Genomic DNA, 24,635 nt, shown 5'->3' on the forward strand with positions numbered 1-24,635 from the left:
CTCAAATCAGGACCAGTATCTGAAATGTTGCACAAACCATAAAGTTAGCTGTTATTAGGTAGATTCGTTGTTCTAAAGTCCAAAGAAGGCTACCAGTACTCAACACTTACTTTTTAGACATCAGAAAGTGTGCATATTTTTAGACAGATGAGCTACAGCCTGAACATATTTCAAGAACTCATTGTGTACGCTTCACATACAAATTTTACACATGCATTTATATTTTATAAAAGGAAATAAGCAATGGGTACTTGTTTCATTGGAGTGTTCAGACTTAACCTCTCCGAGGTTTCAAAAAAAAAAATTAGCAGTTTTGAACTTTTAGAATTTAAAATATCTCATCATCAGATACTTAAACATCCCTCATCAGAGGGACCGCAAACTGAGACATTACATGGCTACTTCAAGTGCAGGTGTTTGGGAAGCCGTATATACAAAATCTGAGAGAGCCAGGAAATAAAGGATTTTGAGTAGATGAATTTAAAGACAGCAAAGCTAGTTCATTTACAGTACATTGCTATTTACCTACTTTTAAGGCTAGTAGCTAAAGCACATAGGAAAAAAAAATAAAGAATAAAAGAATAAAACTGGCTTTATATAAGTAGATAAGGAACATCTTTGTTCTTCCTTCAAGGAAGGGCCTGTCTTCTGTGATTGTCTTAACAGGCTTTCAATAGTTATTGTCTTTTCAAATCCATCAGTCTTCACTAGAAGTACTCAGTATGAGGTTCAGTCATGTACTTAGTGGTACAGGAGACAATTACACATATAAAGACCTATGTTAGCAAATGATTGTTAACAGTTCAGTATTTTCATACCTACTTAGATATGTCTGAACATGAGGAGCGCTCTTGTTATATCTGACTTTCTCCTGTTTATAACAGGCCTTTTGCCCTATAGGAGAGATTGGTCCACATGTGCGAACCATAATCTTTGAATATGTTCAGCCCTAATCTTAAACAGATCAAGTGGCTGCCTGGCAGAGCTTCCAAGAAGGGCTACATTGTGTAAATGGAAACTTTCCTTTTGGGATTTTTTTGGGGGGTCAGTTGACTGTTTAGAAATTTAGGGGGGGAAATATAAGTACAATTTTTATGGCAATTTTAAACCAAAATTAAGAATTTAGCATTTCTCATTAAGAATTTATAGGGGCAGCTAGGTGTCACAGTGGATAGAGCACCGGCCCTGGAGTCAGGAGTACCTGAGTTCAAATCCGGCCTCAGACACTTAACACTTACTAGCTGTGTGACCCTCAACAAGTCACTTAACCCAATTGCCTCACTAAAAAAAAAAAATTAAAAATTAAAAAAAAATTTATGAAAAAAATTTTAAAGAATTTGTGAAATGATGCAGCTGGCATTTTCTGTTAAGCTAAATCAATTATTTTTTTTTCTCATAACTGGCCCTTTAATGAAATAGGGGCTACATTTTAACTAAAAGGGAATTTAGGTCCCTTGTTTAAAATTATTTCTTACTTCCATCTGAATTGCAAGTAAAGCCATTTGCAACCAATGATTTACAGTAATAAAATGAATGATTTTCACATAATTAGAATATACTTTTAAAACTGAAGTACATTACAGAAGAAATGTTAAACATGAAAGTGCTTCAAATTAGGTGTTTATGGAATTTTACTTTTACAAATATGACACACAAACACTTTTAAAATGAGTACATTGATTTTTTAATTGCTTAGACTAAGTTTATTTTAAAAACATGACAAAATGGGGATCTCTTTACCAAACATGTCATAATTATTGAAATAGCAATACCATGGTGGTTCAAGTTTTTTTGGTGGAGAGAGTATTAAATAATAACAACTAGACCTTGGTTTATACTGGTAAGCAAATTGGTGAAAACTGTTAAAAGGGAAAGGTAGGAAATTATGTTTTCAAAAATTAAGGGAAAACCTTGAAAGAAAACTGGACTTTTCTTTGGCTTACTTTGCTCATTTTTGTTAGTGAATACTATTGCTTGCAAATGCAGTAATGCTAGAAATATTTTTTGTGCCTTATTTTAATCAGCTATTTAAGCTGACTTTGGCAGTATGTGTACTTATTTGTTTTTATTCTTGGTTTCTTTGACTCCCGTTTCTGACTTTTCACACGTTAAATCTTACTGAAATTTGATTTTTTTTTTTTTTAAGGGTGAAGTTGAACAGATTGCTATGATGAAACCAAAAGGCCAGACTGAACATGATGAGGGTATGCTTGAATATTTAGAAGATATAATAGGATGTGGACGGCTAAAAGAACCTATTCAAGTCTTGTGTCGAAGAGTTGAAATATTAAATGACCAAAGAGGAGAGAAGGTAAATGTTCTGCAATCTTGTTTTTATCCTAAAAGTAAAAACAGTATCTAGCCTAGAAATTCAATTATGGATACACTACCATTTTTTTTTTAAGCTTATTGTGGATAGAGCACTGGCCCTGGAGTCCGAGTGCCTGAGTTCAAAATCTGGCCTCAAACACTTAACACTTACTAGCTGTGTGACCCTGGGCAAGTCACTTAACCCCAGTTGCCTCACTTTTTAAAAAAAGCTTATTGTAATTTTGTTTAAATTCTTGATTAATTAGAACTTTTATATTGTACTGCCTTTTCATCTAAATTTTAAGAGCTGGGAAAATTTGGTTCACAAATTTCATGTAGTTCAAACTTTGTTCCTTGTAGTTAAACAGAGTTAAAATGGTAGAGAAAGAAAAGGATGCCTTAGAAGGAGAGAAAGATACAGCCATCAAATTTCTCACTCTGGAAAATGAAGTGTTCAAGAAAAAGAATCACGTCTGTCAATATTACATGTAAGAAAGCTTGTTGTGGATTTTTAGTGCGAATGTCTGTTACAGCTTTGGTTGGGTGTAACAAAGACCATGTGAGAGACAAGTTCACCCCTGACCCTTAGTGGTTATGTGACCATGAGCAAGTCAGTCAGTAAACTTCTGAGCCTCAGTTTCCTCCTGTAAAATGGAGCTAATGATTCCTATAAGTGAAACGTTTTCATGGGGTTTGGGAGATCAGATGGAATAATGTACAAGACTTAAAGAGCAGCCTAAAGCCAGTTATTATGTATCAAAAGGCAATATAAAAAATAAGGAGTCTTATTTCCATATGTTTAAAAAAAGCAGGAGCGGGGCAGCTAGATGGTGCACCGGCCCTGGAGTCAGGAGTACCTGAGTTCAAATATGGCCTTAGACACTTAACACTTACTAGCTGTATGACCCTGGGCAGGTCACTTAACCCCAATTGCCTCACTGAAAAAAAAAAAAAAAGAGCAGGGGCCTTAGAGCTAAATGGGTCACACTTAGCATTTTAAATTGCAGGAATTAAAAGAATTTCCTCTTCAGGAGTTATCCAAGACAGCAAACTGTGAGCACAATACCTTGCACATAGTTGACAAATGTTTATCAAATTAAATTCTATGTATATGTATGGACACATGTGCATACATACAGTTTATAGAGAAAGGAATGGAACTGAATAAGAGTTGACTGGCTATTAAAGGTTTGGGTGGGATGGATTCTACCATTTTAAGGAACATAAATTTGTATTAAATTTAGATGATACATCTTGTGATCCCAACTATTTTTTCTTTTTGTTTTTTATTAGTTATGATTTTCAGAAACGAATTGCTGAAATGGAAACTCAGAAGGAAAAAATTCACGAAGATACAAAAGATATTAACAAGAAAAGCAATAAACTAGCAGATGAAATGAAAGCCAAGACTAAAGCTTTAAAAGATGTTGAAAAGTAATTTTTCTTTTCCTTGTAAGAAGTGTTTAGTTTAGCCTTAAATTCATGTTAAAGCAATGGCTAAAGGACTCATTCACAAGACAGATTAGTAAACCAAAATAAAGCATTCTCATGAGTCACTTCATGTCATGAAAGTGCTCTCAACTCCCTGGTGAAAGAAAGAGAAAGCTTTTTCTATTTAGTAAAAATAAAAACACAAACCAGAAATTAGCCCTGGAGTCTTAATGGGGAAATACCCTATAGAGGAGATATCCATTCTCCTTAATCTGTGTAAATCAAATCAAATAGGGATTTCAAGAATTTTCTCTCTCATGTATTCTGGGAGATAGAAATGATAAGAGTTTGTTGTGTGAGTTGAGTTAAATTTTACATTGGAAGATTGCAATGGAGTATTATGCTTAACATCCTTTTTGTTTTTACTATTCCAAATAGTATTTGAACACAGCTTGCTTTTTTTGTTAGGAAACTCAATAAAGTTACAAAATTTATTGAGGAAAACAAAGAGAAATTTACACAGCTGGATTTGGAAGATGTTCAAGTTAGGGAAAAAATGAAACATGCTAAAAATAAAGCTAAGAAACTTGAGAAGCAGCTCCAAAAAGATAAAGAAAAGGTAAGTACTATATGTGATACCTCAATTATAAAACACATCAGTATATAATTTAATTTTGTTAGCGTATGTGTGCAAGAGAAAGAGAAATTTTTCCCACATTGCTTTCAATTACTTTCAAAAGCTGGAATGCAAATATTGAGCTTAACTAAGCAATAAAATGTTAAGAGAAAGTGAAACTGTATCTTGAAAATAACTACCCTCCACAATTTCGATCATCAAGGACAGACATATAATTGGAACTGCTGATACCTCACATAAACAATTAGCAGTGTGGTTATAGAGTACCTAGAAGAAGGAAATTTGTTTAGAAAACAGAACAGTCCTGCCCCCGCCCCACATGAAGTTCCAGCCAATGATTATTTCATGATAAATGTTGGTTGAATTGAAGACATTATAATCAAGCTTCATCCTAAAGTCTAGGCAAGAAAACCTCCTGTTAGCCTAGGCATCCTTCATGTGGCATAAAACATGGCAAATATCACATTTCAGATGGATTTGTTAATAGCAGCAGTCAAAACCGACTTCTAAAACTTTAATGAGTAAAGGGATGGAGTCAAGAATACCTTGTATTCAAAGACTTCCTTTTGACTTAGTGGCTGTTTAGCTGTGGGTAAGTCATTCAACCTTAGTGCCCTGGGCATTTTTCTAAGAAGCTAAGTTACAGATGAGTTGCCTGTCTGCATTTATGGAGTCAATTTCCAAACCAATTAAATCATGAGTCCAGACTTTAATGAGATAGTGGGAGGGTACAAGTGCTGATTTTTTTTTTTTTTACCCCAAGAGTAATCGATAGGTGGATAAGAAGCACCCATTTTCTTGTTTCAAAAAAGCTCATTATGAGTTATTCTCAAGTTCTCAGCTAGCTAATGTATGTCCTCAAGAAAGCTCACTTGAAAAAATAAAGATACTGAATCAGCCTGAATTTTTCCCATTGGTGCAAATTTATTTTGGTAACTGACTATATGTGATAAATCATACATCTGTTTGGTGTGAAAAACAGAGGCTTTTGTGTTCCTCCTAAGCCATTTATTATCACAGCTTTTGATGTCTCTTCTAGGTTGAGGAATTTAAAGGTGTACCTGCCAGCAGTGAAAAGGTAATCACTGAAACAACAGCTAAAAAGAGTATTCTGGAAAAGGAAAAGGAGAAAGAGGATGAAAAATTAAAGCAAGTTATGGATAGCCTTAAACAGGAAACAAAGGAACTTCAGGAGGAAAAAGAGGTATATATGACTTGATGGAATTTGCTTTTGTTGGTATAAGGAAAGACTAAGAAGAAAGAAGTCTTTTGCAAAAAATATAGAAGACTAAACTGTTAGGAAGAAGAAATAAATTTGTTTGGAAGACAGGTACAGTTGTGCCCTCACATGAAGTTGTTCCAGTCAATAATACTTTCACAATAAAATTGCTTATTAATGTTGGTTGGATTGAATACATCATAACCAAGCTTCATCCTTAAGTGTTCTTAACTTTCTCTAGGCATTCCCCTCAGACCAGCTCAGCCCTAGTGATGTTGGTGTTGTTTTTTACTTATTTTGTTAAATATTTTAGAAAAAGGTTAAACATTTTATACAAACAGTTCACTTAAAGAGACAAGCTTTTATCATGAAGCGCTCTCGTTTTGAATCTTGTGGCCAATCTCTGCAACTTTGAATGTGCTTTTCTCCCCTTGTTTTCCTTACTTTTCTTACCTAACCACAGAAGGAAAGTCAAAAGGATTTTGTATTTGAATCCTCTTTGGATGGCCCTAGTTTCTTTAGCCTGCCTTTTGTCTCTCTCTAACACTGTTCAGTATTGTAGTATTGCCCTTTTTCTCTGGGGAGATCTCTCTTCCGACTGTGAACGATTTATTGTTTCATCCCTTGAGTTTTTTTAAAGCCATCTATATGTTGTCATCTTTGCTATCACATATAGGCACTAGCTGCTCTACATGATAGTTGCAAGTTGGTCTAAAGAAATATGAATAGGTGGTACAATCTCCACTGTTATTATCTTGGTAAAGACAGATTTTTTTCATCTTTATTCCCTGAATTGTGGAGGTTAGGAATTGAAGAATGACAGAATTTGAGAGTTGAAAAGGGCCCCACCAACTACTTAAGCCCGTCCCCCGTGCTAGGGGAACTCTTCTGTGTTCTAATGTTAGAGCTGAACTGCCTGCCTTCCATAGTGCTGTTTCACCAAAAGTCAGGCTTTAAAGGATCTCTTGGGTCTGAACATTTATACTATTATCTGTCAAATTACATTGAAATGAATGCCAAAGGGTTATGCAGAATGTTCTTGTTTTATTGGCGATGTTCATCTTATTAGGCTTTGGGTTTGTGTTATGATTTCACTTCTGTAACTTTTCTATAGCCTTTATAAGCATTCTGCACTTAAAACTCATGTTAAGAAGTTGGAATTATTCTGACAATTGTCTTTAAAAAGCATTTCATTTTCTCAGGGACTTGAATGCTTTCCCGTGGGGGTAGGAAGTGGAATCCACAGAATTGAGTGATGGTACAGAAGGAATAGAGGATATTAATGATGGCCAGTCTTTGGTCCTGCTGAGCCTTAGGCTTAGCCAATAACTATATGCCTGCTGCAAATGGAGCTATAATGCCTTGTGTGTAATAACTGCTGAATCAGTATCATTGTGAATTAAATGATTCATCATTTCAAACTGAAATGCCTCAGAAAGGTGATCTCGTCCCAGCTTCTTGTTTTTTCAGTAAGGAAGCCAAAGCCTCCTTTGACCGTTGAAGTAGAATACTGGCGAGTGAGGACAAGCTCAAGGTGTCTTGCTGTCCCTGGCTACAGCCAAGGCAGAGTGGAGAAGAGGTCGTTAGAGCTGAGCCATTGGAAAGTAGATGTTCAGTGGAATACCATCATGCAGAATTTGGGGCAAATGAAGGAATGAACAAAACAGCATTTTAAGTGCTTACTGTTTATCAGGCACTGTGACCAACAGAGAGCCCCCTGCACTCAAGAAGTTTAATTAAGTCCTAGTAAGAAAAAAACAATATGTAGAAAAGCGTGAGGGAGAGTAGTTGGTTTTGGGTTGGTGGAAAGCAGAATATGGTGTGAGACTGCATGGCTCCTTGGGATATGGAAACTACTCATGATCTGGGATCTAAAGCTCACCTGTTTGGGCCCCTAGGGCAAGCACATGTTCTCACAGACTGGGGCCTGGCTTTCTAAAAGCCAGCTAGGTGTGTTGAAGTCTCATGTCCATTGTGGAGGATGCTCTTTTAGGTGTGGGTCTGCTACTGAACTTTTGGAGAAAGATGGAGAAAATATCTCAGAGGCCAGGAAATGACTGCTTAAAATTTTGTGAACCCCAAAGAAGATGAAGATGTTGAGTTATAGTGGCAACATGTAGAGAAGACAGTAGCTAGCAAGGAGCTTGCTAACTTCCCTTCCCTGGAGCTATTTCAGAGGAATGAAAGAATTCAGCTGGTGGAAAAACATTGGCTGGGAATAGAGCCTCATCTGCTGGGAGCCAGGTGTTTGAGTAGATGGAAAGAACTTGTGAGGAAGGACAAAATGAAGGGAAATTAGACATTACTGTAACCAGCTCCAGAGGGCACGGTGGAAAAAGACTCAGTGGAGGGGAAAAGTCATGAAAGAATGACAGTGGCCGTGAGAGAAGGACATGACACTTAGGCAGCTTCTTCATCACAGAGGCTGGGAGAAAAATGTGGCATGGAGACCAGGCAGGATCTGCTGTGGCCCTCCATGAGCACAGTGCTTTCTAGTTGCTGCCTTCTCTACAGAGACAGTAACGGGAGCTGTGGGTGAGCTCTAAGGCCACCACTTCTATGAGAGAAAAAAACTATCTAGAACCAAAAGATCTATGGTGTCTTCTGAATGAGAACATTAAAGAATATATGTATTTCTTGGAACCCCTTGGTACTTTTACAAAAATAGATAGTGCAGGGATACAGAGAAGTAAAGTCTGAAGTGTAAAACCTATCTTTTCTAGAGCATAATGAAGCAAAGATAGGGGAAATAAGCAAAAGATAAAGACGAATTTAGACTTAATATAATGAAATCCAAAAGCATCATAAAAAAAACTTAAAGAGAATGATAATGAGAAAACAACAAAAATGGCTAGGATACGCATAAGAGAGAAAAGGATTCAGGGCATGGATATACAATTTTTAAAATAAGGAAACAGTAAGCATCAAAGATGTCTTAAAAATCATAGGAGAAATAAATACACTGAAAAACAAAAACTGTAGAGCTGACAATAAAAGGTGGTTCCTTGGAACAAAACTAACAAAATAGATAAAACTTTAAGCTAACCTAAAAATAACAAAGAAGAAACTCAAAATAGCAAAAAATAAACAAGAAGAGGTCACAGTAGAGAGGAGGGGGTGATAAGAGGATTAATTAGGACCTGATATGCATAATTATTTGCCCACAAAATAATTTAAAAGAAATGGAAAACTAGCCTCATAAAATGAAAATAGCCAGACTGAGAACACCCAATAGAGATGTCAGCAGTACAGAAAATTAAACTAGATATAAAAGAACTTATCAAAAAATAAAATACCAGGACTATGTAAAATTTCAAGAATTCTGTCAGACCTTTAAAGAATGTCAGACACCTATGTTACACAAATCATCAAAATAAGAAGATACTGCTAAACTCATTTTGTGAGACAAGTTTAGTCTTTGAACTTAATTTCTTCTTTACTATATCTTTCTTCCCTACTCTTTTCTTAGCCCCTTTTCCTTCCTGTTTCACCAGTTCAGAAGAAAGACTCAAGGCTTGACCCTTCCTGCTTTCTGTTTGCATAACATCTTAAACTTGCATACTCCAATTAAGTGAGATTATTTCCTCCATCCTTCCTCTTCCTTTTGCCCTCTTTTCTTCAGTGTATTTCTCTGCTCTTTTCTTTCCACTCTTTTAAGGTCATCATAACCTAACAGACTATTCCTCCATCTAATTAGACTCCTTTCAAAACCCCTCAATGAGAGTTCTGAGAGAATACATGCATTGCCTTCCCATAGTTGAATACAAATCATTTTTCTTGGAGGCAGCTAGGTGGTGCAGTGGATAGAGTACCGGCCCTGGAGTCAGGAGGTCCTGAGTTCAAATCTGGCCTTAGACACTTGACACTTACTAGCTGTGTGACCTTGGGCAAGTCACTTAACCCTCATTGCCAAAACAAAAAATGAAAAAGATTAAGTTGGTTATTGACAAATCATTTTTCTTTTTTTTAATCCTTTATGATTGTTTATTCATGTTTACCTCTTTTTATTCCTACTCCACTTTGCTCTTTTCGTCAGGAATTACTTGTAAGTCATCTTATTTCACTAAAAAGTCCATTTTCCCCCCTGTTTAATTATACTTAGTTTTGCCAGCTAAGTGATTCTTGACTATAAGCCCAACTTATTTGCCTTCTGGACTGTGCTCTCATCCTTTTGTAATAGTGAATGTTGGATCTTATGTGATCCTGGACCTGGTTCCTTAGTACTTTAATTCTCTCTTTCTGGACACTTGCAGTATTCTCTCAGTGATCTGAAGGATCTGAATTTTGACTGTTATGTTCCTGGGAGTTTTCATTTTGGGATTGCTTTCAGGAGGTAAGCAGTGAAATCTTTGTATTTCCACTTTGCCCCCTGGTTCAAAGCAGTCTTGGCAGTTGTCTTTTAAGTTTTCTTCACATGATTCTTTTGGGGTGGGCAATAAAGGGTTAATTGACTGGCCCAGGGTCACCCAACTAGTAAGTGTCAAGTGTCAGAGGCCAAATTTGAGCTCAGGTCCAATGCTTTATCCACTGTGCCACCTAGCTGCCCCTTGACATAATTCTTTTTTTTTTTTTTTTTTTTTTGGCCGGGCAATGGGGGTTAAGTGACTTGCCCAGGATCACACAGCAAGTAAGTGTCAAGTGTCTGAGGCCAAATTTGAACTCAGGTCCTCCTGAATCCAGGGCCTGTGCTCTATCCACTGTGCCACCTAGCTGCCCCACCTTGACATAATTCTTAATCATGAACTTCAGCTAGTCCAATGATTCTTTTTTTTTTTTTTTTGGTTTTTTTTTTGTTGTTGTTGTTGTTGTTGTTGTTGTTTTTTACAAAATAAATACTAATGTTTATTTGGAAATATGATGGTAAGTTTCCCTACAGCTGAAATTAACAACTCCCAACATGATCTCTAGGAATTATTCGTCGTTCTGAGCCATGCTTTAGGAAAACATTCCCAGCAGTTTGTGCAGGATTGATTCCTATTCCATCATTTGTAATTATAGCACTTGTTGCAGCAGGAACTTTAAATTCTTCTGCAGCAAACTTTAATACTGCTGTGAAAGGAGTATTTTCAGGAATACTGAGTACTTTATACGGCAACCTCGGGTCTGAGGTCAGCGTCATCTTAAAAGAAACTTTCGACATAGTGAAACTGTGGCTGGTCTTAAAGGAGCCTCACGGCGATGCTCGGATCCCTCAGACTGCTCAATTCTTGGCAGTCTCCTCAGCCAAAGCTAGTCCAGTGATTCTTAAATTTTTTTGGCTCTGCAATCTGGTTTTTTTTTCTTTTCCAAATTACATGTAAAAACAGGTTAAAGAACTATCAAAAATTATGCTTCATTCTGTTTTCAGATACCATCAGTTCTTTCTCTGTAGATGGCTTGCAATTTTCCTAAGTCCTTCAGAGTTATCTTGGATCATTGCATTGCTGAAAATAACCAAGTCATTCACAGAATATCATCTTACAATATTCCGCAATCTATTTTCTAAGTGAGTTTTACTAGGAGATTCTATATCTTCTATTTTTTTTTTAATCATTTCTTCCAGGAATTCTAGCTGGATTTGTGGTCAAGCTGTGTTTTGGGTTTTGTTGGTTTTAAAGCTATGCTTATAGGTGTCTTGGCATCCATCAGCTTCTTCTGGATTTGTGTCTTAAGTGTCCCTGTATCGTGATAGCTCTCTATAGTAGAACCCTTCTGTTCATTCTTCTAGCTTTTTCCTGACTTTGCCCCTGATGTCGGGACTGGGCTCTGCACACCTCTGGGAGAACTATCTATCTGAACTGAGCTTTTGTCCTGCTAGCTCTGGGTATTTAGTTATGTTCGAGGATCTCAGGGACAGCTCAGGCTGGGAACCTTTTCGTGTGCCCACAGAGATGTGATCCAGTGTCGGGTCTTTGTTTTACCTTTATGACCTAAGCCCTACACCTGAGGGCTTGTCTCTGGTTAGAGAAGTTCAAGTAGATTGTTGTTGTCTCAGCCTCCATCAGCCCGCTAGAAAGCTCTGGAGGCTAGACCTGAGTTCTTGCTCCACTCCTGAGGTCAGAAACACACAGCTGCCACCATTTTCTTCTAAACTTGTTCCTCTCATGGTTCACAACCCAGAGCCCATGACCACTCTGCACAGGTCCCTTCTGCAGTCTGCCCTGGCTCTGTGGCCTCTGCATCTAGGTGGAGGGTGACAGGCCTGCCAGGAGACATTCATCCATGCACCCTGCTTCCCCCGGATACAGCGGGACCTCTTCTTGCTCTGCTGAACAACCTCAGTCCCCATGGAGCAGTGTGGCGACCCCTGACAGACCCACCTCCAGTGTCCACAGAGCTCTGCTTTCCTTTGCCACCCTGGGCTGGAAAGATGATTTGCTGTGATTTTTTTACATCGGATTTCTCTGTCTTCTGCATGTTCCACATCTTTATAGAGAGGTTGTGGCAGAGATTCTGGTCTGACCTTGGTCCTCTTCCACTATCATTACTCCACAAATAGTGGAGAGAACTACAAGCCAATAGCTTTGTGGAAAGTTCATTTTTATCATAAAAGCCTGGCAAAACAAAAAAAAAATAGCCAAAAAACTGGTCATTGTGGTCGAGTCAGATTTATACTAGAGAAGGAAGAGCTTGTTCAAGTTTTAGAAAAACAGTAAGTTACAGGGTTTTTAGAACTCCAAACTACATGCTTCTACCCACAGGTGTAGAAGAAAACTTTTAGTAAAGAATAACCCTAATTTTTCCTAAGAAAAACCCAACCTCGCATCTGCCTGGGGACCTGATTAATATGATAAGAATGGATCCCAAATCGGAAAGATTACATGAGCTAGCTCTTGCCCCTTTTAGCAAAAGTTGTAAGTTTTTTAAATTCTTACATAGGTTTTTTTTTTAATCCCTTCACTTAGAATAGTGCCAGGCATAAAGCAGATTATCCTTTAATGTGTGTTCAGTGGGATCGAATACAAAGGAAATCAGTGAAAGTTTCTGTAATGGCTTCAGTTTTAGGACTGAGAACAAGGCTTTGGATTCTCTCCATTCCATCCATCTAAGAATAAGTTATGCCAATGATTCCTATATTCCTTGGATGTTCACATTTGCAATTTTACCACTTTTGGGTAGAACCTAAAATGTTCATATATATTAAGGAAATATGGAAAAGTTTGAATGCTCGTTTGATATCAAGTCATAGTCCCAAGTACATTTTAAGAACTATATATACTTCACTCATAATTATTTGTAATTATAAAAATATGTCTGATTAAATGATCTTCACTCTCCAGGGGAAATACGTCCAGTTATACAAATATTACTGTCATATGTTGTTCCTGTATTAAAGCAAGGTCCGCAGGGTGGGTCTGTTACTCCCAGACCTACATAAAAATGTATAGTTGTTTTCAACCATAACCTTAAAACTATTTCAGATTTAATGAAATCTGTGAAATCTTAACAGAGCCAAGAAAAAGAACTCATGGAATTTAGTAAAATTGTAAATGAAGCTCGATCCAAGATGGATGTTGCCCAATCTGAACTTGATATCTACCTCAGTCACCATAATACTGCTGTGTCTCAATTAAGTGAGGCCAAAAAAGCCTTAACTACAGCTTCTGAGACTTTGAAAGAAAGGAAAGCTGCCATTAGAAATCTTGAAATTAAATTACCTCCTGCTGAACGGGACCTAAAGGAGGTAAGTTTTGTTTTTCATAATTCACTTGTATCTTCATAATTTTTCTTCTCTCCAAATGTATTTTTGCTACCAAAATGAGAAGCTGTTTGTAGCTCAATATGTGGTTGTCAGGTCAATCCCAATTTCAGAGAGCATTGGTATAAATTTTAAAGGCTAAATCTTTGGTTTCAGCTGCATTGTAGATTATGAAAATAGCTCTCTATTTGGGTTCTTTAAATGGTAGGATTCAAAAAACTACCACTATTTCTGCATCATTGCTCTGTCCTGTGCAGTGGCTTTTTTTCTTTGTTAATTAGTATATTATTCATTTCCTCGTATTAATACAGTAGTATGTTTAGGTGTTAGATTATAAAATAAATATCGCTAAATATTCCATTATCTTAATGACAATTGTGCCATTTTTTAAGATAGAATTCTGGGTTTCAATTTTAAATTTTCATTTTTTCAAACATTTAGCTTTTCTTTTTTTTTTTTTTAGAAAGAAATTGAACTTCAAAGACTGACAAAAGAAGCAACATATATTGAAAATTCGGTTCGGGATCTTCTTCAAAAAGTTGAAGAAGCAAAAAGTTCTTTTGCAACAAATCACAGTCGAGGAAAAGTTCTTAATGCATTGATTCAGCAGAAAAAATCTGGCAAAATTCCAGGAATATATGGAAGATTGGTAATTTTAAATACTTGATCATTGGCTTTTATATCTATCGAAACAAAACCTTTGAACTGTGTGTGCCCAGTGATGATGAATAGTATTTTAGGAGTTTCTCTCATAAGTATGTAGCTAAAGTATTCCTTTAACCATGTCAGGTGAAAAAAGGCCACATGAGTCTATTAAAATATATATGTGCTTGGGGCAGCTAGGTGGCGCAGTGGATAGAGCACCAGCCCTGGAGTCAGGAGTACCTGAGTTCAAATCCAGCTTCAGACACTTAACACTTACTAGCTGTGTGACCCTGGGCAACTCACTTAACCCCAGTTGCCTCACTTAAAAAAGATATATATGTTTGATGTATAAGTTTTAATGTCGATCCATCCTGGTGTTTTTATTTCCCTTTGGTTTTTCTACATTAAGTTAGTTTGACTGTCATCTGGGTCTGTCCATATTGTAGCTGATGTCACACTATTTAATTTTACTCAATATTTGTTGAACATTTATCACAACAGATTAATAGGCATTTTTTCTTACCCCTTTGCATAATCTTCTTATCTGTTAATCACTTGCATCATGAGCTTTTTTTTGTGTGTGTCTTAAAATGTCAAGGTTTCTGGTAACCAATTTTTATTAATATAAATTTCAAGGTAATATTTTTAATAAAAATTGGTTACCAGAAGCCTTGACATATTTTTGATGATCTTCCACTAATATCTGTGACTTGTACAAGTAAGCATTTGTATAGTACTTTAAAGTTTGTGACATGTTATAATGTGTGTAAAAGAGAAACTCAGTGGAGGTCCATTTACCCTGTCTGCCTTAATCACCATTATCCAGAGTATACCATGTTTGGAGAACACTGTAGTTGGGGACAGAAGCCATGGATGGAGATCAGCCACTCCTGCTAAATGATTGGGAGGAGGGGAGGCAGGATGCTGTATCTCTTCCCCGCATCACTCCCTACCTTGGAATCTTACCTGTCTGAGCATATGGAAGTGGTGGGGCTGTGTCCCTGCCAGGAATGTATAAGCTCCTTTGGGTCAGGGTTGTTCATTCCCTTTTTTGTGCTTTGCATAGTACTTTTTACATAGTACAGTATGTGCTTAGTGATTTCAAGTTCAAAGCAAGATGGGAAAGAGGAAATTCAAAAGGGAATTATTAACTAAAAAACAACTAAAATTGTCACGCAACAGTTAATTTTACATATGTGATTTGCAGAGAAAATGTAACAGGAAAAATGCTCGATTTGAGGTCATTTCTTTTTGGTCATCTGCTTGAAGAAGAATCCATTAAAGAAAGTGTACTTTGAATTGCTAGAGTGTGCCCTTCTGGTTTTTACAAATAATCACTTTTTTAAATTCCAGTTTTAACAACTGGAATATATTTACAAGAGGCAGTGTGCTTTAGTTGATAGAGATCTGAAGACCCGGGTTCATTGCTTTCCTATGATGCTTATTGTCTGAATCACCATCTGGGCCAGTCTCCAGACCTCTGAGTAGTAAGTGCCCCAGAGAGCTCTCCTTTAGAGAGCTGCAGGTAATTCACAGGTAATTGCTGATGGGTCAGTGGAGTGAGATTCCTTCCCTGATGAAATCACAGATCAAGGTGCCACAAGAAAAGATAGATATGTATTAAGTGCACCCTATTTGGGGATAAGCTATCAATTATTCCAATGTGCTGTGTCAGTATCATAACAGGGTATCTTTTTTCCTCCCAGGGAGACTTGGGAGCCATTGATGAAAAATATGACATTGCCATTTCATCTTGTTGTGGCGCTCTGGACTACATTGTTGTTGACACTATTGATACAGCCCAAATCTGTGTGAACTTCCTGAAGAAACAAAATATTGGGGTGGCAACATTTATTGGGTTAGATAAGGTGAGTACTTGGAGGAAATCAGTTTTAATATCTTGAAATGCCTCCTTTATAAATTTGGCCACCTTCCTTAGATGCAGACAAAAGAAGATTGGTCTATTTACTTTTGAAACTACATAACTGCTTACAATTTCAGTTTATATATTTTTAGAAACTGAATTCCTATAACAACCTCCCTTTCCAATTTCCATTAGAAATTATAGGGGCAGCTTGGTGACGCAGTGGATAGAGCACCGGCCCTGGAGTCAGGAGTACCTGAGTTCAAATCCGGCCTCAAACACTTAACACTTCTTGGCTGTGTGACCCTGAGCAAGTCACTTAACCCCAATTGCCTCACTAAATAATTTTTAAAATAAAAGAAATTATTAAAGTACTATCTTAAGGTATGAACAATGATTGTTTTCAATTTATGCGTTCTCTTCTAAAAAATATTTCTTAATTTTCTTTACTCCGTTTTTAGATTAAAGTTTTAGAAAAAAATATGAACCCAATCCAAACTCCTGAAAACACACCTCGCTTATTTGATTTAGTCAAAGTAAAAGACGAGAAGATTCGGCGAGCCTTTTACTTTGCTTTACATGATACTTTGGTAGCTAACAATTTGGACCAAGCAACAAGAGTGGCCTTTCAGAAAGATAAGAGATGGAGAGTTGTGACATTACAGGGACAAATCATAGAACAATCAGGTAAAAAAAAAATCCCATCTTTCATTCCCCAAAAACAATTTTAAACATCATTCTGTCCAAAACTGATGACAATCTCTTCTCAAGGTACAATGACTGGTGGTGGAAGCAAACCAATGAAAGGCAGAATGGGTTCCTCACTTGTCGTTGAAGTCTCTGAAGAAGAGGTTGGTATAGATAAAGTTGTATGCGTGCTGAATGTTTATGTGGTGATGTGATTCATTTTTCTTTTTCTTAAATGACAGTCCGTACTTATTTAGAAGGGTGAATACGCTGACAATAATCATTCGACATAATCTAAACCCTGTCTAGATTTTCATTGATGCTGTAGCAGCTGCCATGGGATAGAGTGATATAGAGCCACTTCATGAGCAAGTCACTTTGGCTTTAAAACCTCAAAGGAGGGTTTTTTAACTCATATATTGCCTCCAAGGCAGCCCTTCCAACTTAGGGATAGTTCAGAAGTGTTTTGCTTATAGCAAGTTAACACCTTTAAAATTTACCCATTTTCCCCAGCATTCTCTTTTCTGTTCTCTGTTTATCAAAGTCATTTCTAAAATGCAGCACCAAACTGAAAATAGAAGTGTACCATAGGTATCTAGCAGCTCACCAATCTTGGACGTGTAACCTCCTTGGATGACATCACTCATTGTCTTTATGTTAGCACTGAGTTTGCAGTCTCTCAATACCCCCAGGGCGACAGAAGCAATTATAGGAAAGGTGGCTCTCCTGCTCCAGTACTGTTTCTTTTTCATGTCTGATGGACTGTTGTCCATCAAATGGTGAGCACTTTTTAGAGTTTAGGAAAAGTGTTTGGGTGTGCAGCATAAATAAAATAAGATGCCCCAATTTTTTTCAGGCAGATTGCTTTCTAGCCATGTCTCCCTCCTTATGCCTAGGAATTTGATTTTTTTTTAACTTGTCAATGATTTTACCCTTATTTGAACTAAATTTTCTCTTAGCAGATTTAGCCCAAGCTTCTTGGTTCTAAAGATCTTTTTGAATTCTGACTCTGCCCCACTGTGCAGATGAATTCGCCCCAACATCTTTATCCCATCTGCACATTTGAGGGACATGCCACCTGAACAACAAGGGCATCCATACAAGATTCCCTTGGGCCTCCTGTCTAAGACACATTCAACCCTACACTCTGGGAGGAAAGAGTAAATCTGCCTCCATCTGTCTCTTCCTGTTTCACTCTCTGTCTTTGTCTCTCTGCTCTCTCTCTCGCTTTCTCTCCCCCTTTCCCCCCTCTCTCTTCCCTTGCACCTCCTCTCTATTCCTTTCTCAACTCGAATTCACTAAGATGGGCAAGGTGCTCCTTTATAGTCTTCCCTAATTATCCTGGGTGTCATTTTTGTTAGTGCCCTTTCCTGTCAAAAGATCATTCTCAGGGGGCAGCTAGGTGGCACAGTGGATAAAGCACCGGCCCTGGATTCAGGAGTACCTGAGTTCAAATCCAGCCTCAGACAATTGACACTTACTAGCTGTATGACCTTGGGCAAGTCACTTAACCCCCAGTGCCCCCCCTCCTTCCCCCCCCCCAAAAAAGATCATTTTCCCTTGCAGAGAAAACAGAAGCTAAGATTTGAGTTTTCCGTTAATGATAATTTGATCTTGCTGGTAATGGAAATCAAGTCTTCTCCCTTTTATCTCTCCCTGCTTCTCATCCACAGCTGTATTCTAGATTATACGATTTAAGGGATCTCATTTTAAGCTCCCTGTAGATTTGTTTTCTCTTTATCTACTTTTATTCTTTTGTGAGGGACTAAGGAATGCTCATAACCTTCAGTCACATGCAAATGGTCATGTGCTCCAAAACTAGTGTTGTCCTGGCCATGGTGTCATAAGCAGGTTGGGAATACTGTAATCTTTTCTAGTATCTTCTCATTTTTTAACTTTTTGTGTAATTAGATATTTACTTTTATGTTGTTCTAATAAATTGACCCTGTCCACACCCTGATTCTGAAATGACTGCTAGGCCTGTAACCAGTCATTTCCTGTTCCTGTTGGGTGAGATTTCATTTTTTAAATACCATTCCATTTTGAATACATCCAACCATGTCATTTGATTTAAAGTCAGTATTCATGAGACGGTGGCCTATACATTTACGTGCTTAAAGAATTTGGTCTTTCATTTCTAGACTTTCCCAGCATAGTTTTTGTCATTGCCATGCCCACCTGCATATTGAAATGACCAAGAATTAAGATGCATATTTACATAGTAGGAAATGTCTTAACCAGTACTTCGTAAGATTGACTTCTCAGCTATTTCATCCTCTTGTGCGGATGTGATTGTTTTTATTGTCTTTTTCTTGCCCCTTCTCATGGACATCACATTTCATGAAGTGGTGCTTCTTGGCTCTTAGCAAAGAGTGAAATAAACTTTGCCCGTTCTTTTGCTCTCTGATTAATTGTTCATTAAGCTATAACTTGGTAGTCCTCTGGTTGGTTTGATGTATAGCAAAAATGGTATTTGGTGTAGGGTTGATGTCCTTTGGCGGTGTGTCAGGAGTTAGCCCAGGGTCTGCCCCTTGGCTGTTAGTATTGGAATCATTTGGGGCTGTACTGTCCTGAAGATGGAGAACTTGATGGAAGGCTTCCATAACTCAGGATAAAGAATGTGTCTGTGGAAGGCCTTGAACTAGAGCTGGTGATTTTCTTTATAGGTATCCCAGATGGAATCCAGATTGCAGAAGGACTCCCAAAAAGCTGTTCAAATCCAAGAACGCAAAGCACAGCTTGAAGAAGAAGTAATTAAACTGCGTCACAGTGTGCAAGAGATGAGAAACACATTGGAAAAGTTTGCTGCAAGCATCCAGGTGTGCTATTTCAGTGGGTATGGTGTTTAGGTTGATAGAAGCAAGGGGGAGTGATGCGGGGTGCCCAATACTACCATGGTGAACAAGATGAATTCTCAGACAATTTTATGTGTATCATTTGTCTTGTTTAACCTTTGCTACAACATGTTGAAGTATATAGAACATACAGCCAGCCTCTCCATTGTGCAAAGTATTTTGTGCATTTGGTCTTGGCTTCTCTCCCCCCCTCCCCCCCCGTGAGGCAATTGGGGTTAAGTGACTTGCCCAGGGTCACACAGCTAGTGTCAAGTGTCTGAGGTCGGATTTGAACTCAGGTCCTCCTGAATCCAGGGCCAATGCTCTATCCACTGTGCCACCTAGCCACCCCTGGTCTTGGCTTTTAAAAACACATTTTACATTTTTGTATTTTACCTAATTAAACCCAACTTCTCTATTTTGTAGAGTTTATCAGAACAAGAAAAATACTTGAATGTTCAAGTGAAAGAGCTTGAAGTCAATGTCCGTGATACTGTTCCTGACAAGAAAAAGCAGAAATTGCTAGAAACAAATATAAGTATTTTCAAGAAAGGTGTGTGGTTTTGTTTTGTTTTTTTTTTTTTTAAGTAAAATGAAGTCAGATTTAGAATTCTTCATTTTGAGATGTGATTTTTTGGTTTTTCAATGAGTGAGCAAACCCTTTTTGCTAATGTTGCCATGGCAACATTACAGTTGTTTTCCTAATGGCCAGACTTCTCATGAGCTTAGGTTGGTTCTTTTACTGGGTGTGTTTGAAGCTGCCCCAACTTGGAAACCTCCCAAAAACTGTGCTCCAATAGAAGTGTTTCTAAGAATGCCAGGTGTCTTTCACACTGCAGAGTGGTGTTGCAATAGCTATTAAGTAAAAGAAACCACAAGTTGATATTTTTAAGATCTGAAATGTTTGAAAAGTAAAACAAGGTGTTGCTTAGAAATTGTGTTTCTTTGGAGTGAGTGAATATTTGGAGATCTACATGGATAACACTGCTAGGTGTTGAGGGCTTTACAAAAGAAATAGGAAGAATGATTGTCCCTCAGGTCCCTTAGAATTTAGTTGGTCAGAGACTTATAGACATGAAGAAATCAGAATCATAAAAACTGTATAATTAAATGCCAAAATATGTGCTATAGAAAAAGTTTAAAACACTTGAGCATATCACATTCATTTGAGGATTATTTAGTTTTATAAAATGCCTAAGAATTCTTATCTGTGACTTCTAAACCATTTTGCTTAGAATCACTTTGAATGAAAATATTTGTCCTTTGAAATTGGCTTATAACAGTGTTGTTGGGTTTTTTTGGTGGGACTATGAGGGTTAAGTGACTTGCCCAGGGTCACACAGCTAGTAAGTGTCAAGTGTCTGAGGCCAGATTTAAACTCAGGTCCTCCTGAATCCAGGGTCAGTGCTTTATCACACTGTGCCACCTAGTTGCCCCAACAATGCTAAATTTAACCTAGAATGGTTTTTAAACAAACATGACGTTAAATTTCTATTTATTTATTTATTTTTTTGTGTGTGAGTGGGGCAGTGAGGGATAAGTGACTTGCCCAGAGCCACACAGCTAGTAAGTGTCAAGTGTCTGAGGTCAGATTTGAACTCTGGTCCTCCTGAATCCATAGCCACTGCTTTATCCACTGTGCCACCTAGCTGCCCCCATGACAAGTTAAATTTCATATGGAATCCTGTTTTCTGTTCATTCGTGTCAGTTGCATACACATTCATAATAAAGAAAAGCTCAGCGTATTCTTCACTTAGAATCTCAGACTGAGACTCCTTTTTTTTTTCCTTTTCCTCTCCAGAGTATGAGCATGTTGCTGAGAAGGCTGGCAAGGTCGAAGCCAAAGTCAAAAGGCTGCATAATTTAATTGTGGAGATCAATAATCATAAGCTTAAAGCCCAGCAAGACAAACTTGACAAGATCAACCAACAGTTGGATCAATGCGCATCTGCTATCACAAAAGCCCAAGTAGCAGTAAAGACAGCAGACAGGTGAAGGGACTGTCCCATGGCCAGGGTAGGGCCCAGAGACTATAACTGGTATGCAGGGTCCTGGAACAAAGCTCTTCAACCAGAGTTGTTGTAGGCCAGAATAGCTGTGAGGGACGGGGTACCAGCCGACAAAGTGTAAAGGGGGAGAGTACGTAACAGATTGTTAGATGAAATAGATTTTACTTTTGTGATGGTGGTTTTTAAGAGTTCCGTTTGGATTTCACCTACTTATTTTAGACCTAACCCCCACCTCACCCCCAGCCTCAGATCAAAAAGAATTGGTTGCCCCAAAAATGGATTTATCCAGTTTTACCCTTTTCTGTGTCTTAGTTGCAAACACTGCTTGAATGCCATTTGTTCAGCTAAGACGATTTTCATGCACCAGGATAATATAACTATAAAGTAGCAGCAGAGATAGTATTTGTATTTAGGTCTTACTCCAAACCCCCAATTTCTTTGCCCTGTATTGTGCTGCTTTCTCCCACTGTACCTCCCTTAGGGTCATTTAAGTAGAAATGTTGTGGTTGTAGAGTTGAAAGTGTCTCATAGCTGAGAAGATGGGGTGAGAAAAAAAATCTGGAATCAGGATGAAGATAAGATCTTTTTCGTTTTAGACTTCATTCTTTAGTAGCCTTAGAAATGCCCCAAGAGTCTCCTTTTCTCTATACTTTGGGTTGTTGGCGTGTGAACCTTGTACAACCGAAAGGGCCAGATATGATACATCTTTGTATTCTTGTCCTGTACGACTGTGCAGGGGCAGGACGCTTAGCAAGGGTCAGTACACAAGGAGACCTCCTTGGGAGGAATGAGATGGAATTGAAGGGCTTAGCACGGACGTCCTGGATCATGAAGAACATTTTATAGTTGTTGCACCAGGTGTTCCTCGGTGTTGTGGGTGTGGTGGCATTTTTCATGTGACCTGGTGCTGTTTTTTGCATTTAGAAATCTTAGAAAAGCACAAGACTCTGTCCTTCGCACAGAGAAAGAAATCAAGGATAATGAGAAGGAAGTGGAAGACCTATCCGACAAGCTAAAAAACCTGGAAGAGAAGGCGACTGAGGTCATGAAGAATTCCAAGGAAGCCGGGGTCAGTCGGGCGCTCTCGTGTGCTTTGTTTCGTAAGGGGCGGGGAAGGGTCAGCCTGACTTTGAATTTAATCTAAAACGTAAGATGTTTGTGGGAAAGATTCAGCACATCACAGACATTTTATAGATCATTGTTTTGTGCTTTTATCTTTTCTTTCTTTTGAGGGGGTGGAAAGTAAGATCTTTGAGGGGAAACTTGTTATCTATTGACTTAGGAGTCCTTACCCGAGATCCAGAAGGAGCATCACGACCTGCTTCAAGAAATAAAAGCAATTAAAGAAAACGAACATGCCCTTCAAAATGATGCACTGAGTATTAAGCTAAAACTCGAACAGCTAGACAGCCACATTGCTGAATATCATTCTAAAGTCAAATACTGGCAGAAGGAGGTAAGGCTGCATCAAAGAGGAATTGGAGGAAAGAACTTGCCAATGAGCTGTATTGGGGTTTTGTTTGTTTCTATTGCTAGTCATGGTTGCTGTTTTTCTATTTTTACTTTACATAAATGTCAGCCTGGACTGAACACTCAACACTAATGAGAGAAAGACCCCTTTTCTATCAAATCATCAAACACCACATTTGTAGTGAAGAGTTTGTGATTGTTGGCTGTTAATAAGTACTTTATAATTAGAACTATGTTGAGTGTAATCGCTCATGAATATATTTTCATATCCACCTTTATTTAAATAAGCCCATTTTTTTAAAAAGGATCTTAAGTTGGTCGTTTTCACTTTAAATTTTAATTGGTAGGGGCAGCTAGATGGCGCAGTGGATAAAGCACCGGCCCTGGAGTCATGAGGACCTGAGTTCAAATCCGGCCTCAGACACTTAACCCTTACTAGCTGTGTGACCCTGGGCAAGTCACTTAACCCCAATTGCCTTACCAACAAAAATTTAATTGGTGACACATTGCAAAGTGTAAATCATGGTCATTAAAAAAACATATCCAAACTGTGGCAGAGCTTTGCTTGCAAAGTAGGAAAAGGCAGTGTAGACAAGCTCCTTTACAAAAAACTCCTCCAGTTAGATCTGGAAAATTCACCAGACCAGATCCTGATGGTTAAATTCAGTAAAAAGCCACAATAAGTCACTTTTCTAGGGCAGGTTGGAATAGTATGTAGACACTGGTGGTGGGGCCTGGCACTGAGCACTCTAGTAGCCACCAAGAAGCAATGCACCAGGGCAAGAGGCAGTCCCAGGCCATGAGACCCAGTTCTGGGTCCAGATCCATGGCAGATGGTGAGGAGACCCATGCTCAGGGTGGAGTGACAAGGCCCTGGGCAAGTACAGAAGTAAACATCAGCCATGTGACTCAAGTGATAGAAGCAGAGAGGGGAGCCTGCAGGCTGCTGTGGCTGAGACCAAGTATTCATTATTAGACTTGACTCTGGATCCAACAGCTTTGGGAGCCCTGGCAGCTTGTGAGTCCCCAGCCCAGACCTTCCCTTTAAACGTTTCTAGAACCTGGTCCTAACCTCGAGCCTTAAATCAAGGACACAGACTTGGAGAAGAAGCAACTAAAAACTGGAATCCAAGTACTGAGGACCACGGTTGGGATCACACATAATTTAACAGCTTCCTCTACAAAGGAGCAGAAAACATGGAATATGATGTTCCAGAAGGCAAACAAAATGAATGAATCAAGTGTTCTTGGGGACCAGGGGAGAGAGGGCAAATTAAAGTAGGGATTAGGGAGCAGCTAGGTGGTGCAATAGAGCACCAGCCCTGTATTCAGAAGGACCTGAGTTCAAATTCGGCCTCAGACACTTGATACGTGCTGGCTTTGTGACCCTGGGCAAGTCACTTAACCCTCATTGCCCTGCCCAAAATAAAAATATAATAATAAAGGAGGGGGTTAGTCCCGAGCAAAACACACTTATGGATATATAGAAATCTGTAGAGCTCTTTTTTAGGTGACAAAGAATGAGTATCTGAGGGGTTCCCATCAGTTGGAGAGTTACTGAACACATGAACGGGGTAGAATATTACCATGTAGGAAGAAAGGATGAAGGAATGATTTCAGAAAAACCTGGGAAGATTTGTGTGAACTAATACAAGTGAAGTGAGTAGAACCAGGAGAACAATTTGTACAGTGACAACAATATTGTAGAGACACACGTAATTACTAGCCACAATTCCAGAAGAATACTAATGATTAAACATGCTACCCATCTTTTGCTAGAGACATGATGGGTGTGCTTGTATATGTAATTTTTTTTTTCCCTTTTGGATATGGCCAATGCAGAAGTTTGTT

At 38.3% G+C, this 24,635-nt stretch overlaps 2 protein-coding genes across 2 annotated transcripts in view; one reads left to right on the plus strand and one right to left on the minus strand.

Annotated features, from left to right (window-relative positions):
- Nucleotides 1-24,635, plus strand: part of SMC4 (structural maintenance of chromosomes 4) — a 41,441-nt gene that overhangs the window by 10,844 nt on the left and 5,962 nt on the right. Inside the window, exons 6-20 of the mRNA XM_043998049.1 lie at nt 2,147-2,311; nt 2,671-2,798; nt 3,604-3,744; nt 4,210-4,360; nt 5,418-5,582; nt 13,027-13,260; nt 13,739-13,924; nt 15,627-15,788; nt 16,246-16,471; nt 16,556-16,635; nt 19,138-19,290; nt 19,732-19,858; nt 21,107-21,296; nt 22,239-22,383; nt 22,597-22,770. Of these exons, the coding sequence (XP_043853984.1) occupies nt 2,147-2,311; nt 2,671-2,798; nt 3,604-3,744; nt 4,210-4,360; nt 5,418-5,582; nt 13,027-13,260; nt 13,739-13,924; nt 15,627-15,788; nt 16,246-16,471; nt 16,556-16,635; nt 19,138-19,290; nt 19,732-19,858; nt 21,107-21,296; nt 22,239-22,383; nt 22,597-22,770 (2,427 nt within the window). The remainder of the gene's footprint in view (nt 1-2,146; nt 2,312-2,670; nt 2,799-3,603; nt 3,745-4,209; nt 4,361-5,417; nt 5,583-13,026; nt 13,261-13,738; nt 13,925-15,626; nt 15,789-16,245; nt 16,472-16,555; nt 16,636-19,137; nt 19,291-19,731; nt 19,859-21,106; nt 21,297-22,238; nt 22,384-22,596; nt 22,771-24,635) is intronic.
- Nucleotides 10,458-10,749, minus strand: LOC122751112 (ubiquitin-fold modifier 1-like). Its single transcript, XM_043998050.1, has one exon. The coding sequence runs from the start codon at nt 10,735-10,737 to the stop codon at nt 10,480-10,482; it is 258 nt and encodes an 85-aa protein (XP_043853985.1). The 5' UTR covers nt 10,738-10,749; the 3' UTR covers nt 10,458-10,479.

This window comes from Dromiciops gliroides, chromosome 3 (genome assembly GCF_019393635.1).
Source record: "Dromiciops gliroides isolate mDroGli1 chromosome 3, mDroGli1.pri, whole genome shotgun sequence".
Classification (NCBI taxonomy): Eukaryota; Metazoa; Chordata; class Mammalia; order Microbiotheria; family Microbiotheriidae; genus Dromiciops; species Dromiciops gliroides.

Bases quoted from the DNA above. Each gene is read 5' to 3' on its own strand.
- LOC122751112 (XM_043998050.1), bottom strand. From the start codon at position 10,737: ATGTCGAAAGTTTCTTTTAAGATGACGCTGACCTCAGACCCGAGGTTG.